General features: G+C 40.1%; 1 protein-coding gene across 3 annotated transcripts in view; it reads left to right on the top strand.

The window, feature by feature from the left end:
• LRWD1 (leucine rich repeats and WD repeat domain containing 1) overlaps window positions 1-15411 on the top strand; it is a 34755-nt gene extending 19344 nt beyond the window's left edge. For 2 of the 3 annotated variants that reach the window (XM_075594324.1, XM_075594325.1), the window contains 10 exons: window positions 551-883; window positions 2625-2751; window positions 4927-5009; window positions 5354-5561; window positions 5688-5760; window positions 7053-7193; window positions 8505-8608; window positions 10336-10497; window positions 13320-13438; window positions 14334-15411. In XM_075594324.1, coding sequence (XP_075450439.1) covers window positions 551-883; window positions 2625-2751; window positions 4927-5009; window positions 5354-5561; window positions 5688-5760; window positions 7053-7193; window positions 8505-8608; window positions 10336-10497; window positions 13320-13438; window positions 14334-14474 — 1491 coding nt within the window. In that variant the 3' untranslated portion in view covers window positions 14475-15411. Of the gene's footprint in view, window positions 1-550; window positions 884-2624; window positions 2752-4926; window positions 5010-5353; window positions 5562-5687; window positions 5761-7052; window positions 7194-8504; window positions 8609-8703; window positions 8839-10335; window positions 10498-13319; window positions 13439-14333 lie in introns of those variants that run through there. The other variant, XR_012800432.1, reaches the window with a different exon arrangement.
• Window positions 15412-16498: the final 1087 nt, after the last annotated feature.

The following is a 16498-nucleotide window of genomic DNA, read 5'->3' as shown; positions in this document are numbered from 1 at the left end:
GGGGGGTCAGTGATGGTGCGTGGGTGCGTGGGCTCCTGATTGGGATCGATGCCGGGCTGGGGGGTCGGGAGGGGGGGGGGGTCAGTGATGCTGCTTGGGTGCGTGGGCTCCTGATTGTGATCGATGCCGGGCTGGGGAGGATGGGAGGGGGGGGTCAGTGAGGCAATGGTGTACTGTGGCAACGGTGTACTAACCTTCAAGCAGAATACAAAAGGAAGGATGATTCGTGTGCGTGGGCTTATATAGAGCCTGTAGCTGGCAAAAAAAAAAAAAACCTTGCATCGCGCCAAGTCCCGTCAAACCAATCAGGAAGAAGGATTTTGAAAAAAAATGTTTTTTTTTTTTTTTTTTAAACAAGCATAGAACCGCGTGCGCTGCGCGGCCATGAGGCTGAGTCGCCAGGAGGCCAAATCTTGTTGGCCCTGGCGACCTGGCGACCGTATTTGTCGAGCACTGTATATATATATATATATATATATATATATATATATATATATATATATATATAAAATCACATTCACCATTTTTATAATGTTGTTTTTTCTTTAAGGCCCTGGGAAGTCCCAGTAAGAGAGACAGGGATGCTGCAGCTGATTGTACAAAGGGATCTCCTACCAAGAGACCTAGAATACTGAGCGACATCATGTCCATGTCTGTGTCGCCCGAAAGATCAGGCCGTTTACGGAACAGCCCACTGAAGTGCACCCCACTGAACAGCAAGCAAAACCAAGCGGTTACAATCTTGGAACAGCGTGGGGAAGGTAAATCGGCTGCGTTTCCTGAAGCCACGTTAAAGTCCACACCGTCAAAGACACACCCCAGAAAAGACAGAGCAGTGAGCAATGGAAAACAAATTCTCCCACACACCGACATACAAAACAAGGTAAGTGTTACTACAATAACCCTCTTTGCTGCTGTGCCATCCCACAACAAAGCACACGTGTCATTGTCAAGGGGGCATTGACCTCTGTTTAGTATCTTTCCTGTTCAATGTCCCGCAGTATAATGTATTTATTTATTTTTGTGCCAACTGTTGTGCTACTGGGAAAGTGACCTAAAATATTCAACATTAAACAAAGACGCCCCAGTGCACTTCCAATATGACAAATTATTTAGTTCATTTCTATTATGTTTTTTTTTTCATCTCATAAGTATGGGTCATTTAGTTTAATCTTTTGGCCAAAACATGTTAAGCCGGCAACCACGTGAAGGAAAATAATGTCATATTGAATGTGCATTGGGACTGCTTTGTTTACCTAAAATAGACCCTCACAAGAATGACTGGGATTAAATATGTTCATCTAATTGCCTGGCTACATTTACAAGCCCCCATTACACTGTGAATGATCATTTTTGTTTTGGAGCTTCCAATTTATTTTGAATGACTTTAATACTTTTTCTTATACAGCCCTTTTATACTTCTGTACAAACCGTGTAAACGTGAAATAGTTGTGTTTTTCTTTTCTTTTACTTTGATCCTTTGTTCTTCTTTGCTCTTCTTGTTTCATTGCAGCAGCTCAACGATGAACCTTTGAATATGTATGTATACTTTCACCTGTGAAATTCTACATTTTCCTCCTCTCATTCCTCATATACCAGTACACACACACGTGGGATTAAGCATTGTGTTGTTGGGGCAGGTCAAAACTTTAAACAAATCTGGTTCCACCAGCCCCTACAAGGCCTCTTGTTCTCCTCCCCAAAGCAGTTACTGTTGTCCTACCAGCCACGGGGGGTAGGTTCTCTCTTTAGAGGTTTTGTTATTTTACTGATACATCTTGGTACATGAAGCCTTCTGACTTTCTTTTTCTCGGGCAAAGGAGAAGACTTGGCCAAAGTTCACAAATGCCACGATACATTTGGCCAGTGGGAAGCAAGCCGGTGTATTGGCTTACTCGTGGAGCCTGATCCGTGGAGCCTGATCCGTTGAACGTTTTGTCCTACCCCAATTTGGTGGGGCTTAGTTTCACTTTTGTGGGGTGAAGGGCTTAGACAAGGAATTAATATTAAGAATAATTCCACTTTTCTTCTGTAACAAAAAATGACTTCATAATATGCATACATTACATATTTTAGTGAACTCCTGTTCTTTTTGCAGGCAATTAAAGCAGCAATAATAGTTTCACTATTTTAATTTTTTTATTCCAGGATTGAAGCAAGGGGACCTCTGTTTAATTTCAGCTCTGGGGACCCCTGTTTCCAGAGATAGTTGCCTCCGTAGGGGGTGCTGGTATATCTGCAGTCTGAGAAACTGTGCCCCTAACATAATGGCGGCATTTAAATGTCCAGCGTCTTGCGGGCCAATAGGAAGCTGTGACGTCATCCAGTGCTGCTTCCTATTGGCCAGCGTGACATTTAAACTGTAACGGATACCGGCACCCCACTACGGAGGTAAGTGTCTTTGGAACACAGTTCAGCTTTGGTGACCTCCTGCTTCAATCCTGTAATAAAAATAAATGAAATCTGTATTGCTGCTTTTAAAGAACTGAAATGAGAAGGTCTTCATTTGCCCATGAGCTTTTGAGTCGTAAGCCCATGCACTAGCTACCTCTAATACAACTGCTACAGCTCTACACAGCAAAGTATATTGTCTAGCAGTCTAATGTCTCGTTGTTTACTTCCAGAAAGCACTTAACATGGAACCACTACATTTCCTTCAGTGTCACAGTAAAAACAACAATCGCGAGGATTTCAGCACTCAGTTATGGACTTGTGCCTTTGAGCCTAATTTGGATTTGTCATCAAGCAAGGGTGAGTCATCTCAATACCTATTATTTTCCTTTCTGCAGCCACTGTTTGTTCCGAAATAGTTTTTTCCCTTTTTCTCTCTTTGTCCTCGGAATAAAATGAGTGCGCCTTCTAATACAGAGTATGAGGTAAACATCTGAGCAAATAAGATTTTAGGGACATATGAAAATGTTCAACTGCATTGGATTATTGTGCTAAGCAGTAGTTTGCAACAACAAAACAACAAAGAAGCCCAGTGCTGCTTCCAATATGACAAAAATGCACAGATCATTTTGCTGGGTTACGACAGATCAATTGTGACCATTCTTCTTCTAATTATAGAGGTAAATAAGGCCGTGCCTGTAGTGCCGTCGACGGCGACATGGCGGGTGACGTCACCCGTCGCCACCGACGAAAGTTATGTTTCGCGGGGTCGCGTGATTCTGGCAATTTGATTTGTTCAAGGGCCGTCACGTGACGCGACGGCCCTTGAAAATTCAAATTTTGACGGCTTCAGATTTTCGCTCCGTCGCTTGTCGCTTTCGCGTGCACTATAAGCGCACATGGCGGCGGCAATGTATTTGTTTTCGGTCGACGTCGCGTCGCCGGCACAATAAGCGCGGCCTTAGAATTGTAACTCAGATAGTGTTAGGACCTGCTAATGGTCATGCCTTGTAAGTGGCAGCAGGCTTAAGACGCTTTGGCCAAAAGGTTAAACTAAATGACCCTTTTTCAGAAGAATATATAGGTATTGCACTGTGTATTTTTGTCACATTGGAAGTAGCACTGGACTTCTTTGTTGTTTTTTTGTTGTATAGCTCTCCTTTTGACACATATATATATATATATACACACACACACACGGGCCCCGCTTCTCGGCTATCCGCTGATACGGCGGCACCGAGAAAGGGGCCGTCATGTTGAATTTTAAATCGCGCATGCGCAGAACGGGTGGGTGCGCCCGGCAAGCATGCGCGGACCGCAGGTTGCGCGCAGCGTATAGATCGCACATGCGCAGAACGGCGAAAATGCCGGTTTGCGCATGCGCAGCACTGAAAATTGCCGGATCCGCTTTCCGGCGATTTTCACTATATGGCGGGCCTCCTGAACGGAACCCGCCGTATACCCGGGGCCCTGCTGTGTGTGTGTGTGTGTGTGTGTGTGTGTGTGTGTGTGTGTGTGTGTGTGTATATATATATATATAATTTATTAGACAGCGCCTGTGATACCAAAAACCCAAATTGCTGCAACCCTGGTCCTGACTGACAAGATGCCACACCCTGCACAGATGCCTATTAAAAATCATATATAATATATGAAAAATGTGGTATGGAACCGGATGATGGAGATATAAAATATACGTATTAAATAAAAAAAAATGAATAACATATAATGTATCAAAAAAAATTAAAATCTCAAAAATGTAATCATACAATAAACAAATACATTGTTCAAAAAATGTCTATAAAAAATGAAAATAAAATGTTCTGTGTCTGTGTGAAAAAACCTTTGAAAGGAAAAATGTGGTCCGGGCAGCTTCCTTCTTGGGCTCAACAACCTCCCAACGATACCTATTAGAAAAGAAAGAAAAAGCGCCCGATCCATGTGTAAAATCCAATATTAAAGGTTTAATTTACCACGAACATAGATAATTGCACACTCACACTTTGTCAGTGTATTAAAAGCGTTGTATGGGACAAGCCCATGCACCAGACAGACGTCAGACTGCCACTGCTTCCTTCCGTTCCATGTAACTGTGTAAACCGCAAGGCTTTGCTGCTGCTGGTGTCACCGTCTCAGCGTCTCTCCGGCAAACCGAATGAGCAACTTATGTATGTATGTATGTGGTAATTTTGTTTTTGTTTTTTAGAGCTTGCTGGGTGTTTGTGTGAAGCAGTAGTTTGCTTGTATTGCAATCGCACATTGTTATAAAGGGGTTACGAGGTGCTAGTTCATGCCTCTTGGAATGCTAACTATGCTGAATTCTCTTCTCAAATGTGATCTGTTGCCATTTTTATTCCTCCTTTTTTAATAGCCCACATTAACACATTTATTTGAAGTAGACTAAACGTTGTGTTGTGTGTTTTTTTAATTTAATTTTTTGGGGTGGGATTTAATTGCACTAGTCAAACTACACAATGAAACTATGAATTGATTGCATAGGAAATGTTAAGCATATTTGAATTGATTACATTGTAGTTGCAACTGGTGGTGGAGACTCTGTCTGCATAATTGACTGCGACACTGGAAAAGTTCTGAAGAAATACAAAGTGACTGGGGAGGTAGGTTTGATTCTGTTTTATATTGAGTTTTAAAGCCAAGCGGATAATTCACTAAAGTCTGAAGCGATTATTGGCTGAAAACTCCCATTAAAGTCTAATGGCATTTTTTGCCTGATAGCGGCTCGAACGACCACTTTGTTTTTCATTGAATCGGCCACAATGTCTATTTTTAGCTTTATTTTTTTTAAGCTGCTATTTCTTGATTGCTACTCCCATATGTTTTTAGTTTGAATGCCATTTGCTCATTGGCTTCCTTACTGTCTGTAATGGCATTGGAAACAGTGTGGTGCTCATGTATTGAAACATGTTCTGTCTTAATATGCTTCTGCATACATATCTTCTAGGAGTTTTTCACGTTGGCTTGGACAACTCTAACTATGGTAAACAAAGACGGACAGAAGAGGAAATTCAACGTTCTAGCAGCAGGGGGGAAACGTGGCATTGTGAAATTGATCCACGCGAAAGTCAATTTGTGCTATGGGGAAATAAAAGCTCACAAGAAGGCGATATCCATTATGTGCTTCAGCCCAGAGCAAGAAACCTTCCTCTTCAGTAAGTCATCACAGATGATCCTTCTTAAATTATTTTCTAGTATGTTAAACACTGGGAAAGAATGACTTGTCAGCCGAAGTGGAAGAAGGAAACCAATGTTTTACATTTCTGTTTTCCCTCCTGTAGCTGGATCCTATGACAAGAGAATTATCCTATGGGATATTGGTGTCCCAGACTGCGAATACAAATTCAGAGCTAGGTATGACATAAATAAACATAACTCCAGTCTTCTAAAGGTGCAATCGGTGATGCCGTTTAAAAAACATGTTTTGTTTTTTTTGTTGGTTTGTTTTTTTTTTTACTGGTGCTTTTTTTGTATTAGTCAAGATATGTTTTAAAGTACAAATCGCTCCCTTAGGCAGTTTCTTCATTCCTTTGTCCCTCCTCCTTTGTTTTTATTTATTTATTTGTATGTGTCGGAAGTCAGTATATTCAGTATCGGGAGTCCTAGTCTGGGATATACACTGTAGGAGAAATACAATTTTTGAAGTGTTCAGAAATTCCTCAATGGTCATCGGGTATTTTACTGCCTCTTAGCCAGTTAATAAAGGCGGCACTGGCTGATTTCTGTTGGTAGTCATTATTTTCCACTCTGCTTCAGCAGTTATTGGTCCCAAAACTGTATCCATCCTGGGTATCCCTAGTGAATGACCAGTGTGTTTTGTCACCAAGAGGCGGTTACACCAATAAAGTGTGTTGCACTGCATTGATGTTGCTTTATATCAGCTTAGTTATTTGTTTCATGGGCAAAGGGAGAAAGAAAGTAATGAGGCCATACTATTTGCTATTCTTTGTACGAAAATAATTTTTGTGATGAAGCTCACAACATTTTCATATAAATGTTCACCTCCATATTCCATTGTGTATCTGTTTATCAGTGTGAAGTTTTATTAGTGCTTCGGGGAAATGATCTGCCTGAGGGAATGTCCATGTCGTTGTCTAAAACATGTAGTCTCTTTTTAACCTCCCAAGTATATGCAACATACCAGACCAACTCAGTCCAAAATATATAAACAAGAACAACTGACTGTTTTGATCCTCAAGCAGAGATCTTTTTTAAGAGTTGAGAGAGGTCCCAGTTTGGGGACAGAAATGTTGATGTAATTGATCTTATATTCACCTCCACTTACCATTAACCATTTAATTGCGATAAGTAACAGGCATCTCCATTTGTATACCTTTTAAACAAAAGCATGGGAGAGTTGCTTTACAAGTGGCAGGATATCAGGTTATTTACAGTGGTAAGGCACGTAGTTGTAGTGAACACACATTACTGGGGGTTTCTTAAAACACACAGGTTTTTTTGCTAATATATACGAGGCGGGATGCTTGTTGCTACACTAGCAGAACGCCGCTTATCATGGTTACGATCAGAGATTATACATATATGCATTTGGGTTGGAATCGTTGATTCTCCTGACACTATTCTCGGATGGCTTTGCGGCTGGATGTACATAGATACTAATTGCATTTTCATGTCTGTTTTGCTAGTCAGTTGCTGACTCTTGACACTACGTCTACTCCACTGCGGGTTTGTCTGGTTCCTGCGTGCCCAGAACAGTACCTGCTGGCTGCTTGTGAAGAAGGCTGCTTTGTTTGGGACATCAAACTCAGCAAGCAACAGGGGAGACGGTAATAATCTTGGAAACGCTTTACATTTGTGTTTAGTAGAATACGTCCAATTCAATAAATCATTGTATTCTATGAGAAACGTGGGAGGAACTGAATAAACATTGCATTACTAAAATATGAATAATTTGTACGTGCTCTCTTGGAGAAGTTCAGCTGTTTTTATATTCTCTTCAGTAAGCTTAGTAGGTACCACTATTAAACCTGAACCCATCTACACTGTCATCTTGATTGCTGTGCTGGCTTCCTTCGCCCTCTCAGCATTTGTACCAACCAGATATTTACTGTTGATTCTCTTTTGGCCATCGTGTTCACTGAAGGCTTGATGTCGGGCCAGTCATATGTTGATTACTAAGCTGCATTTCTGGCCTACAGTAAATACTCCAATTCTGTTTGCTTGAACTTGACCACACCCACGTCGCAAAATGTGGCCACGGAAGTGGTATCGCTGCTTTAATTAGGAGAAACATTGATCCAAAGCATTTTAAAGTATTACAATTACAGATAACGCAGCAAAATATGAAGTGTCCTGGAGGTCAAAATGGCCGTCTCCTCAGAGCCCAGTGCAGTCTGCGGTTACCATAGTAACCTCGGATGCTAGAGATTCAGAAAACAATGTTTTATTTAACACTGTTTTCTTTTTTAAAGCAGGGAATGCTCTGGGGGCAGGCGAATTGCATTATATGAGTTAAAGCAGCAACCGCCCAGAAGCTTATGAGTTTAAGTTCCATCTCTAAAAGAACTGCCATAAGTGTTACATGGGTAACCATAAAAAAAGAGATTGAAAATAGCAATGCGTGCTCTGAAGTATTTTTCAAAAATGTCAATTAGGTGTGTCACTAAATATATAGCATTATTCGATTTTGTATTAGACCATGTGGAGTCAAATTTACATTTTAATAGTTTGTGTTTGTTTTATTATGCAATTTTAGATAACACTTCTTTCGATTAACTGTCACCCAATACTGTTAATAATAGGTTTCTACTACTATATGTACCACTGCAATGAGCTAAATTAAATATTCTCACTAAAATCCCTGCTTTGTTGTTAAAGGGAAGTAAAAAAAAAGAAAAAAGAACCTCCTTTACCAACACAGAAGTTTATTTGCTAAAATGACTGACTTTAGATCAGCTGCTGTGTGACTGGTTTAGAGACGGCAAAATATTCGCAAAAAAATTTGAATCCGCTGCAAATTTGTGTCAGGCGGGAAAATCTGTGGACTGGTGCAAATATGATTTCAAATCCATAACCCCAGAATACAAAGGCATCCCTCCGTTCACCGTGTTTTTTTTTTTCTTGTATGACTTTATCAGGTCCCACGAAATAGAATTCCAGTTTCCAATTTACAAGAAAGAAAATAAGGACTTGAACTTCCACTTGATAGATGGGTTGGCCTTTTTAAGTGAGGACATCATAGGTGGGTTCATGGATGCAGACAGTATGCATGGAGCCAAGTATTTATAAATGGCTTTGCTTGTTGTATAGGGCTAACATGTATGCAATACTTTACAGTAAGACCATGCCAAACAATGTCAAATACAGAATGATCGACATATGGTGCAGGGATGAGGGCACCAGACATACAATTAACACTAGGAGAGGGGATTTCCTGTCAGTCAGATTTGTACAGAGCTGTAAGGAGAACATGTAAGTACTGTACTTTGGTGATTGGAGATTTAGTTACACGAATTAGATGTCATTTGAATGAATATTTGTACATTCCTGCTACTTCACCATTAAGCAAAGAGCTGTCCTCAAACATGTGCTACTAGTGACAAATACTGCTACCTGAGTGCCACTGTTTGCCAGATTTTCAACTAAAGTTTAAACTTGATGCATAAAGTATAGGTACTGAGAGATGTGCCAATTGCACCAAATGGAACACATTTGTAAGTGCTATGTATGTATATCTTTATTTCCTTAGCGCCCACAGCTGTACTTGGCACTTTACAAGAGACAATATAGTACAGGGAATTATAGTACAATAAGTGCAACAAACCAGGACAATAGGAAAGGAAATCCCTGCCCAGGAGAGCTTACAATTTTAAGTAACTGTAGTAACATTTTTACCATTCACCCTTCGGGTGCTACAAAAAGCTAACTTGGATTTGCATGCAGTACCAAGCTCTCCAACAAAAAAAAAGTGAGTGTGTGAGAGTGTGTGAGAGTGTGTGAGAGTGTGTGAGAGTGTGTGAGAGTGTGTGAGAGTGTGTGAGAGTATATAGGGAGCTCGATGGATTTAGATTATATGTAAATATGTGGCACAGACGTAATCTAGTAGGATTCAGCACATGTCATCAAGGAACACGTGGTACCAGCATATACAAACATTTATGTAAAAACACATATAAAACCCCTGAAGTCCTGTAATGGCAGGTCCTCCAGAACAGAGGGCGTTAAAGGTGATATATAGATGAATAAAAGAAAGTGTGTGATGGCACACAGCAAGCCAAACTTAATCTTAAATATTGAGCTTTTTGTTAGGTGTTTTTCATTGGAATAATGTAATTTATATTTAAATAGTGAGTATGAAATCCACTAGTTCCTATGAGCGAAAACGGCAGCTATTTCTGGAAAAACTCGATAGATACAAGCAGATGTTTTACGGAGTGCTAATCTATAAAATAGATCCTATAAAGAGAGGCCAAATAAAATAAAAAATCTGTGATGTGAAATAATTATAAAGTGTTTTCTAAACGGATTGTCAGTAAATTCAAAATCAACATTAAGGATCCGCGCGCTGGCATCAGTCCGGTAATAAGAAAATGTGGACTGTTTAAAAAAAAAAAAAGTAAACCCTTGTTATGTATGTTAATACCTTTTTCAAACGGTTTTCCTCAGTGTTTCTCTCGTTAAACAACCCGTTCATGCACATCCAGTTACTTACATTAAACCACCCGTTCTTGTACACCAAATGTAGTGTTTTATTTTGAAATCCTCATAGCCACTTAAAAACAATGTGCAGGGTGGTCACAAATTCAAAACTGAATCTGCATTTTCATCAAAGAAACAGTTTCACTACAATGGGCCTTTTTTTATTTTGTTGCTTTGTTTTTTTTTTTTTTTTTTTTTAATTGTCAGGTGTTTGGATAACGACCATTCCAATATAATACCGGTTTATTTTGTGTGTATGTTTCTTTATAGCTTCCAAAAGTGTAATGCAGGGATCTATATACCTTTGGAGCTGGAAGAAATCTTTCAAGATACAGAAAAGTAGAAGCAGGAAAATATTGGATGTAGCTATTCTAGCAGAGCTGAAATGGTCAAACACAGAACTCCCTTTTATCACTCTCAGTACCTTTCCAGGTAATTTGCATGTATTTGCCTCTGGGTCGGGGTAATCAAAATGTTAAGTCTGTAAAGTCTGAGCTTGCCAAGAACAGCATTGAAACACTTTCATTTTCAAGCTTAAGTAGATCTCAAATCTAGCGATTTGGGTCAAACATATGTAACGCCCTAGATGAGGCAAAGACTTTGCAAGAGAGGAGCAGTTAGTGGAACCATCGGAGAAGCCACCAGTGTGGGGTTCTAAAGAGGACAGTCAGGGTTTGAACGGGGAGGGAGCTTGTAGAAGAGAGAGTTAGAAACAGGACTCGCAGAGGGAGATGAAACAATTTATTTTCATCTCCTTACATTCATGTAAATTTATACAAGTGCCAAGTAGTGCTGAGTCTTCCTGCCTCTCCCTCTTAATTATGGTGAAGGTCTCCTGCCTGTTATTTGGTGAATTTTAATAGATTTGTGGAACCGTGGAAGGGGGACTATATATTTTTTGTGCTTTTTTGGTCTGCCCAGGCAGACTTTTGGTGGACTTTGGCCCGTGTTCATGAAGCGTTGCTAAGCAGTGAGACGTCCTACCATTTATTCACTTACATGTTACGCACCACTTGTTAAATCTGGCCCGTTATCTTTAGCAGTTGCAGGTCTGCAAGGTAACTCGGTTTTGCACATGAACGCCAATATTGGCATCTTGCCATACACATTAGTTAGAGGCTTCACCTTGACTTGGCCCATAACATGGGCAAACCTGCAGCAAAATGACGGCGTCTCTGTGGCTATGTCTTTTACAAAGAGCTGAAAGGCTGTGAAGTGGTCATTTAGTGGAGAATTCCTCAGTTTCTCTCAAGTTTAGATTTGTATATTGCACTAGTTACTTACTAGTTGGAAAATATCATTGTTCTGCTACTCTCCCTGCCCGGCTATAAGGGAGTTTTCATAGATGTGTAATGTTGGCCACTCGGGGGGTGCATTACCTTTTATCAGGGGTGCTGACCCCGGCAGGCTGGGCATATATGTAGATGGTAGAGATGGGCGCCAGGAACTTTGTAGCTATTAAACAAAACAGTCTTTATTCATACTAGAGACAAGTACAACTCTCCCACAGATTAATTATTGCAGTCCTGAGAAGGCACATCGCCTTAACATTAAATGGGTTTCTTTCATTCATATCATGGTTAGCCATGCTTCTTGTGATATTCTCAATCCCTATCTTTCCAGGGTCCCAGCAGGGGATCCCCTTCCTCGCTGTTGTAGGGTAGGAGGTATCAGTATCCTACCCTGCTCACATCACATACAGTACTCTGGTACTGCGGTAGGAGGGGTGATACTTCATACATGCAAGGAACTTTAGTCTTTCAGGATCCTACTTAAGTACTATGTCATCATTTCTGATGATCCTGACTTCACATGAATCCCAGGGCTGCAGATAGGTCAACCCCTAATGGGCACAGATCTCCCCTGTTTGAAGCCTGTACTTCTCCAGCTGCCTTTATTAGGGGACTGACTTTAAAGGACATTTGCCTGCTCTGGAAAACAATAAAAGGGGACTCCTACCCCAACTTAACTACAGGTATTTACAATTGAAATCCCCCTGGCCTCTCCTCCTAGGATCTGAGGGTTGGACTTTTTTTGACCTTCTATTTATCACCTCTCCGCCACTCCCTGTCTCTAGGCAGAAAAGGGGTGGCGCTAAGCCTCTGCCTGGCACTTTGCAAACGCACCTAAGGCCAGGTCTCCAGTGGCCGCTGCGGCGCATGCTATGACGTGTGCGCCACACACCACAGCACAGCCCTCTATGGGGCAGGCCCCAGTGGGTGTGTGTGTGTGTGCGCGCAAAGCGCTATAACGCGCACGTTGGCAGGGAAGACAAGAATTGTCTTTCCGTGCTGCGATCACGTGGTCGGCACGCACAATGGAAAGGCATATATGCCCCGTCATGGCCACGCCCCCTGTCACGCCGCTCCCCTACAGACCGCCGCCGATCGCGGCTTTAAACTGTGCACAGAACGCCAGGCACGTTTGCAGCATTGAGGACTGGGGCCGTAGCCTGAAGGAGCAGGTGTTAAGTATCTGACCCCTTTAACCCATTACACCCATATAGTAACCCCAAAGGCAGGGGGTTGCAGTTACAAATGAAGTTCCCTTTCAGAAATGGATAAAGAAAACTGCAGTTCAGCTTACAAGTCTTAGAAGATAATTTATTGTCTATATGTAGCCATACTTATAGTATATAAGGTAGCCATCTAGTATTGTGCTTTACATCATGCTTCCAACTCCTCAGCACTATGCAGGGAAACTCTGTATTTATGCTGTCCACATACATTACTTTCAGAGAGAGGTGGGAACAATTTAGCAAAGCACAAAGAAAATATATTGCCGTTCTTTCTTTAGTGTACTCTGCATTACCTCTCCGGATTTCTCTGTATTAATCATATGATGGTTATTTCGTTGCCAGGCAGCAACTCCGTTGCTCTCAGACAAGGAAAAAGGGGGCTATTTTATACATTAAAACAAGACAGCCGGACATCTGAGTCATACTGTATAAAGCAGAAAGGAAATAATCTAGAAACCAAAATAATGTAAAAGTATTGAATAAAGAAATAATATTATTTTTAGAATTAGGACAGACTGTTCCTTTGCCGTCTTTATACAAGAGAGTCGTGCATTGCATTGGTTTGATAATGCTAAGCTTTGTACTATAACCCTCTAATGCAGTATGCATATTTTATTGTATGGGTAGAGAAAAATGCTTGCACGCCTCTGGTGATCTACTTGAATTCATTAACATGGGTGTTTTTTTTGTTTTTTTCCCCATTTCTTTTGCCGTTTGTTTGTGTGCGCATTTACAGAGCGACAGCATGTTTTCTGCGGGGATGAGAGTGGAAACGTTTGGATGTATAACCTTGATTCCTGCAAAGCAGAATTATTGAAAGGGATTTCATCTAATGTTCTAAAAGAGCCCACACAGGTAACATTATGATGGAGAAAATGCATTATCTGGGTGCACACATTTACTTCCGTTCTGATAGAAAGAAATGTAAAGCATGGTGATTTATCAAGGAGATCATTTTTTAATTGTAACAATGTTTTAATCCCAAATAGAATAATAGATCTAGAATCACAAATGTGCATACATACTATTGGAAAACTAGACCACAATCCTGATGAGGTGCTACGTTCTATTTTGAAAGTGCAGTCGTCGTCCCAACCCTAAATAAAGTATTTTGAACGTGAGCTTGCCCTTAAATGCCGATTACTAACCCTCTCTTGTTTTTCCCAGATGTTTATTTTATTTTTTATTTAAAAAGTCCCAAACTCTGCAATAGATTGTTCACTTGGCAGCTCCTGCTGTGTGTTCTCACTGTCTATACGACACCATGCAGGCTATATAGGATTTTATCAGAAAAACAATTGTCTGATTTTCTCTTCCTAAAGAAAGTTCTCTGAGGGTTTTTGTTTTTATTTAAAAAAATAAAACTATTTATTCGTACAAAATCGGTGAGCAGTGAAAAATACTGGAGAGGTGAAAACGGATAACTTGCTGTAAAGTATTGTGAAGACATATTTTTAAAAATAGAAAATAAGCATGCAGAAAAAAAAATATATATATATATATTATAGTTATGGTCCAGTGTTTCCCAGTGTGTTGCGTTTAATGCTTCTTTGTTGCAGCCTCACAAAATACGCAAGGCACTTTTAGACTGTAACTGATTAATTCTCTAGTCTATTGTCAAGAGAAAAATCCTGTTTACTATTAGCAAAACCTTGAAGATTTGTGTCGCGTTCAATTTCTGACCGAATGTTCCAGTTGACATAGTTGCTTCCAGAGTCTTATATTGCATTTTCATTTTATTTCTTAACAGATTCTTCATTGGCCATCTCTGACCTCCAAGAAAGATAAGGTGGATGGAACATTGATAAACATAGTGGCCGTGGACCCAGCCTTGCAATACCTAGTGGCTTTAACGGATAAAAATATTATTGCTATATGGAAAATATTATGATGGAGAAAATACATTGTATAGCTGGACACATTTACTTCCCTTCTGACATTAGAAAGGGAAAGGGGGGAAAAAAGCATGGCGGTTTTTCTTCCACCCAGTTTTATCAAGAAGACATCTATATATTTATTTTTTTATTGTTGTTAAAATATTTTAATCCGAATACTAGATCCAAAGTCTTTGCTTTATATCTCATAAGACCAGTTGTATATTTCGGTGTTGTGAGGATTTATTGTTTTAACGTGCCTTTTATTTATTTTTTTTAAATTAATTTTAAAATGCTGTATACCCTAAACCTTGTTTCACAAGATGAAAGGAATTTGGAATTATTTGTGGCAATTAAGAAACGAATATCGCAGGAAAATCCCCTCAGTGTGTATCGTTCGTTGCCCTCTGAATAAATGGTGTGGCATTTCTCTCCCAATATATTCCGATGGCAACGAACGATACAACACAGGGGTTTCCTGCGATATTCATCTGCCAAAGGGCTCCAGTCAGAGAGAAGAGTCTCTGACATGTCTCTAACATCAGGAGTTTTGTGAGTGCAACCTTATCAGAGCCTACAGACTGATTTATCACTAGTATTTACCATCTGCACTATCACTGCTTTTTATATATTTTTTATATATCACTGGACACCATCAGCGCTCCTCCTCCCACAGAAGAAAATAAACCGTAACCACTGGGACAAAGAACCGTCCCATTTGAGGGTGTTGAGCAGCTATCCTTCACTTTGTACATTTATTAATATTTTTCACTATGGGCTGGTGAAGGGTATTCAACTTTATTTCACATTTTAAGTTTTTCACTTTGTTATTATATTTATAATACATTGTTATACACTATTCACAGTTGTTTAAGAAGCGCCCAGTCCACCCCCCACTTTCCCTACACTTAAGAAACGAAAACAGGTTTAAAATAAAGGGTGATCACACTTTTAGTGGGAATGGATTGTGCTTGATTTTTCTAATAGGTTCTACTTCAATATTGTGGAAAATTGCTACTTTTTCTCCAGGGATAATAGCAGAGGTACCCCGCTTCAGCTAAATGTAGTGCAAAGGGAAGTGGTGGGGGAAAGGTGCTGTTGGGTAGTGAGATAAATGGAACACAGAGAGAAGGAACCCAAATGATGGCACCCAAACCCCCCTGCTGCTGAATGGTTACTGACATGATGAGATGTAGAATGATTGAATTAAAATAACCTCTTTAATGTTCAAAAATAACTAAAATAATGGGGATTAAAAAAAGGACAAACGAGGACACACACTACCGATCCTATGTCGAGTGCAGGAGGCACTCTGGATCAGCAATAAAAAAAGCCAAATACCTGAGGTTAATTAGATCAGATATCTGAAAAGGGGTCTGATGTACAGATAACCCTTAAAAGGTGTAGTACTGGGCTTTGAAGAGGAATCTGCTCGTCTTAATGTCCACTACTATATAATATTCAGAAACCCCATATGTAGGGCAAGTGGGTAAATGGAATTGCCAATAAATCAATTGGCTGTAAGTGTAACTGAGGAGGTACACTATGGACTCCTTGTAGGAGGGTCAATGAACGAGCAGTCCTCTGACTATAAAGCCACAATTTTATTTAATCAACGGCATTGGATTCTTTAGAAAGATGAAGTCTTCGCTAAAAGTAACATGTTTACTCAATTGTTCTGAAAATGAAATAAGTTTCTATCTTCTCCTTGTCCCATTTGTAATCTTAACTGGGAATTATCACTCTAACCCTTATTTCTCCTTGTCTAATTAAGGCAGTGGCGCTAGTATAAACAAACCAACGCAATAAAAAGTGTGGGTTAACATTTTGCTTGTATATAAAATAGTTTACAAACTGCCTTATTACAAAAAACAAGCATTTGGTTTCTATGGAGACAATTGCCATTTAAAAACGGATGTAAAAATACTAATACTCGTTGCATTGAAAAACAAGATACCAGTCGCCTCTTTTACCTATTAAGGGCAGGGTACATCCTATTTCGACAAAGCTGTCATTTGAAAGTTTTCATGTAATTCTCTGA

Source organism: Ascaphus truei, chromosome 3 (assembly GCF_040206685.1).
Source record: "Ascaphus truei isolate aAscTru1 chromosome 3, aAscTru1.hap1, whole genome shotgun sequence".
Classification (NCBI taxonomy): domain Eukaryota; kingdom Metazoa; phylum Chordata; class Amphibia; order Anura; family Ascaphidae; genus Ascaphus; species Ascaphus truei.
Note: the sequence above shows the minus strand (reverse complement) of the source record. Positions and strands in the feature narration are given on the sequence as shown.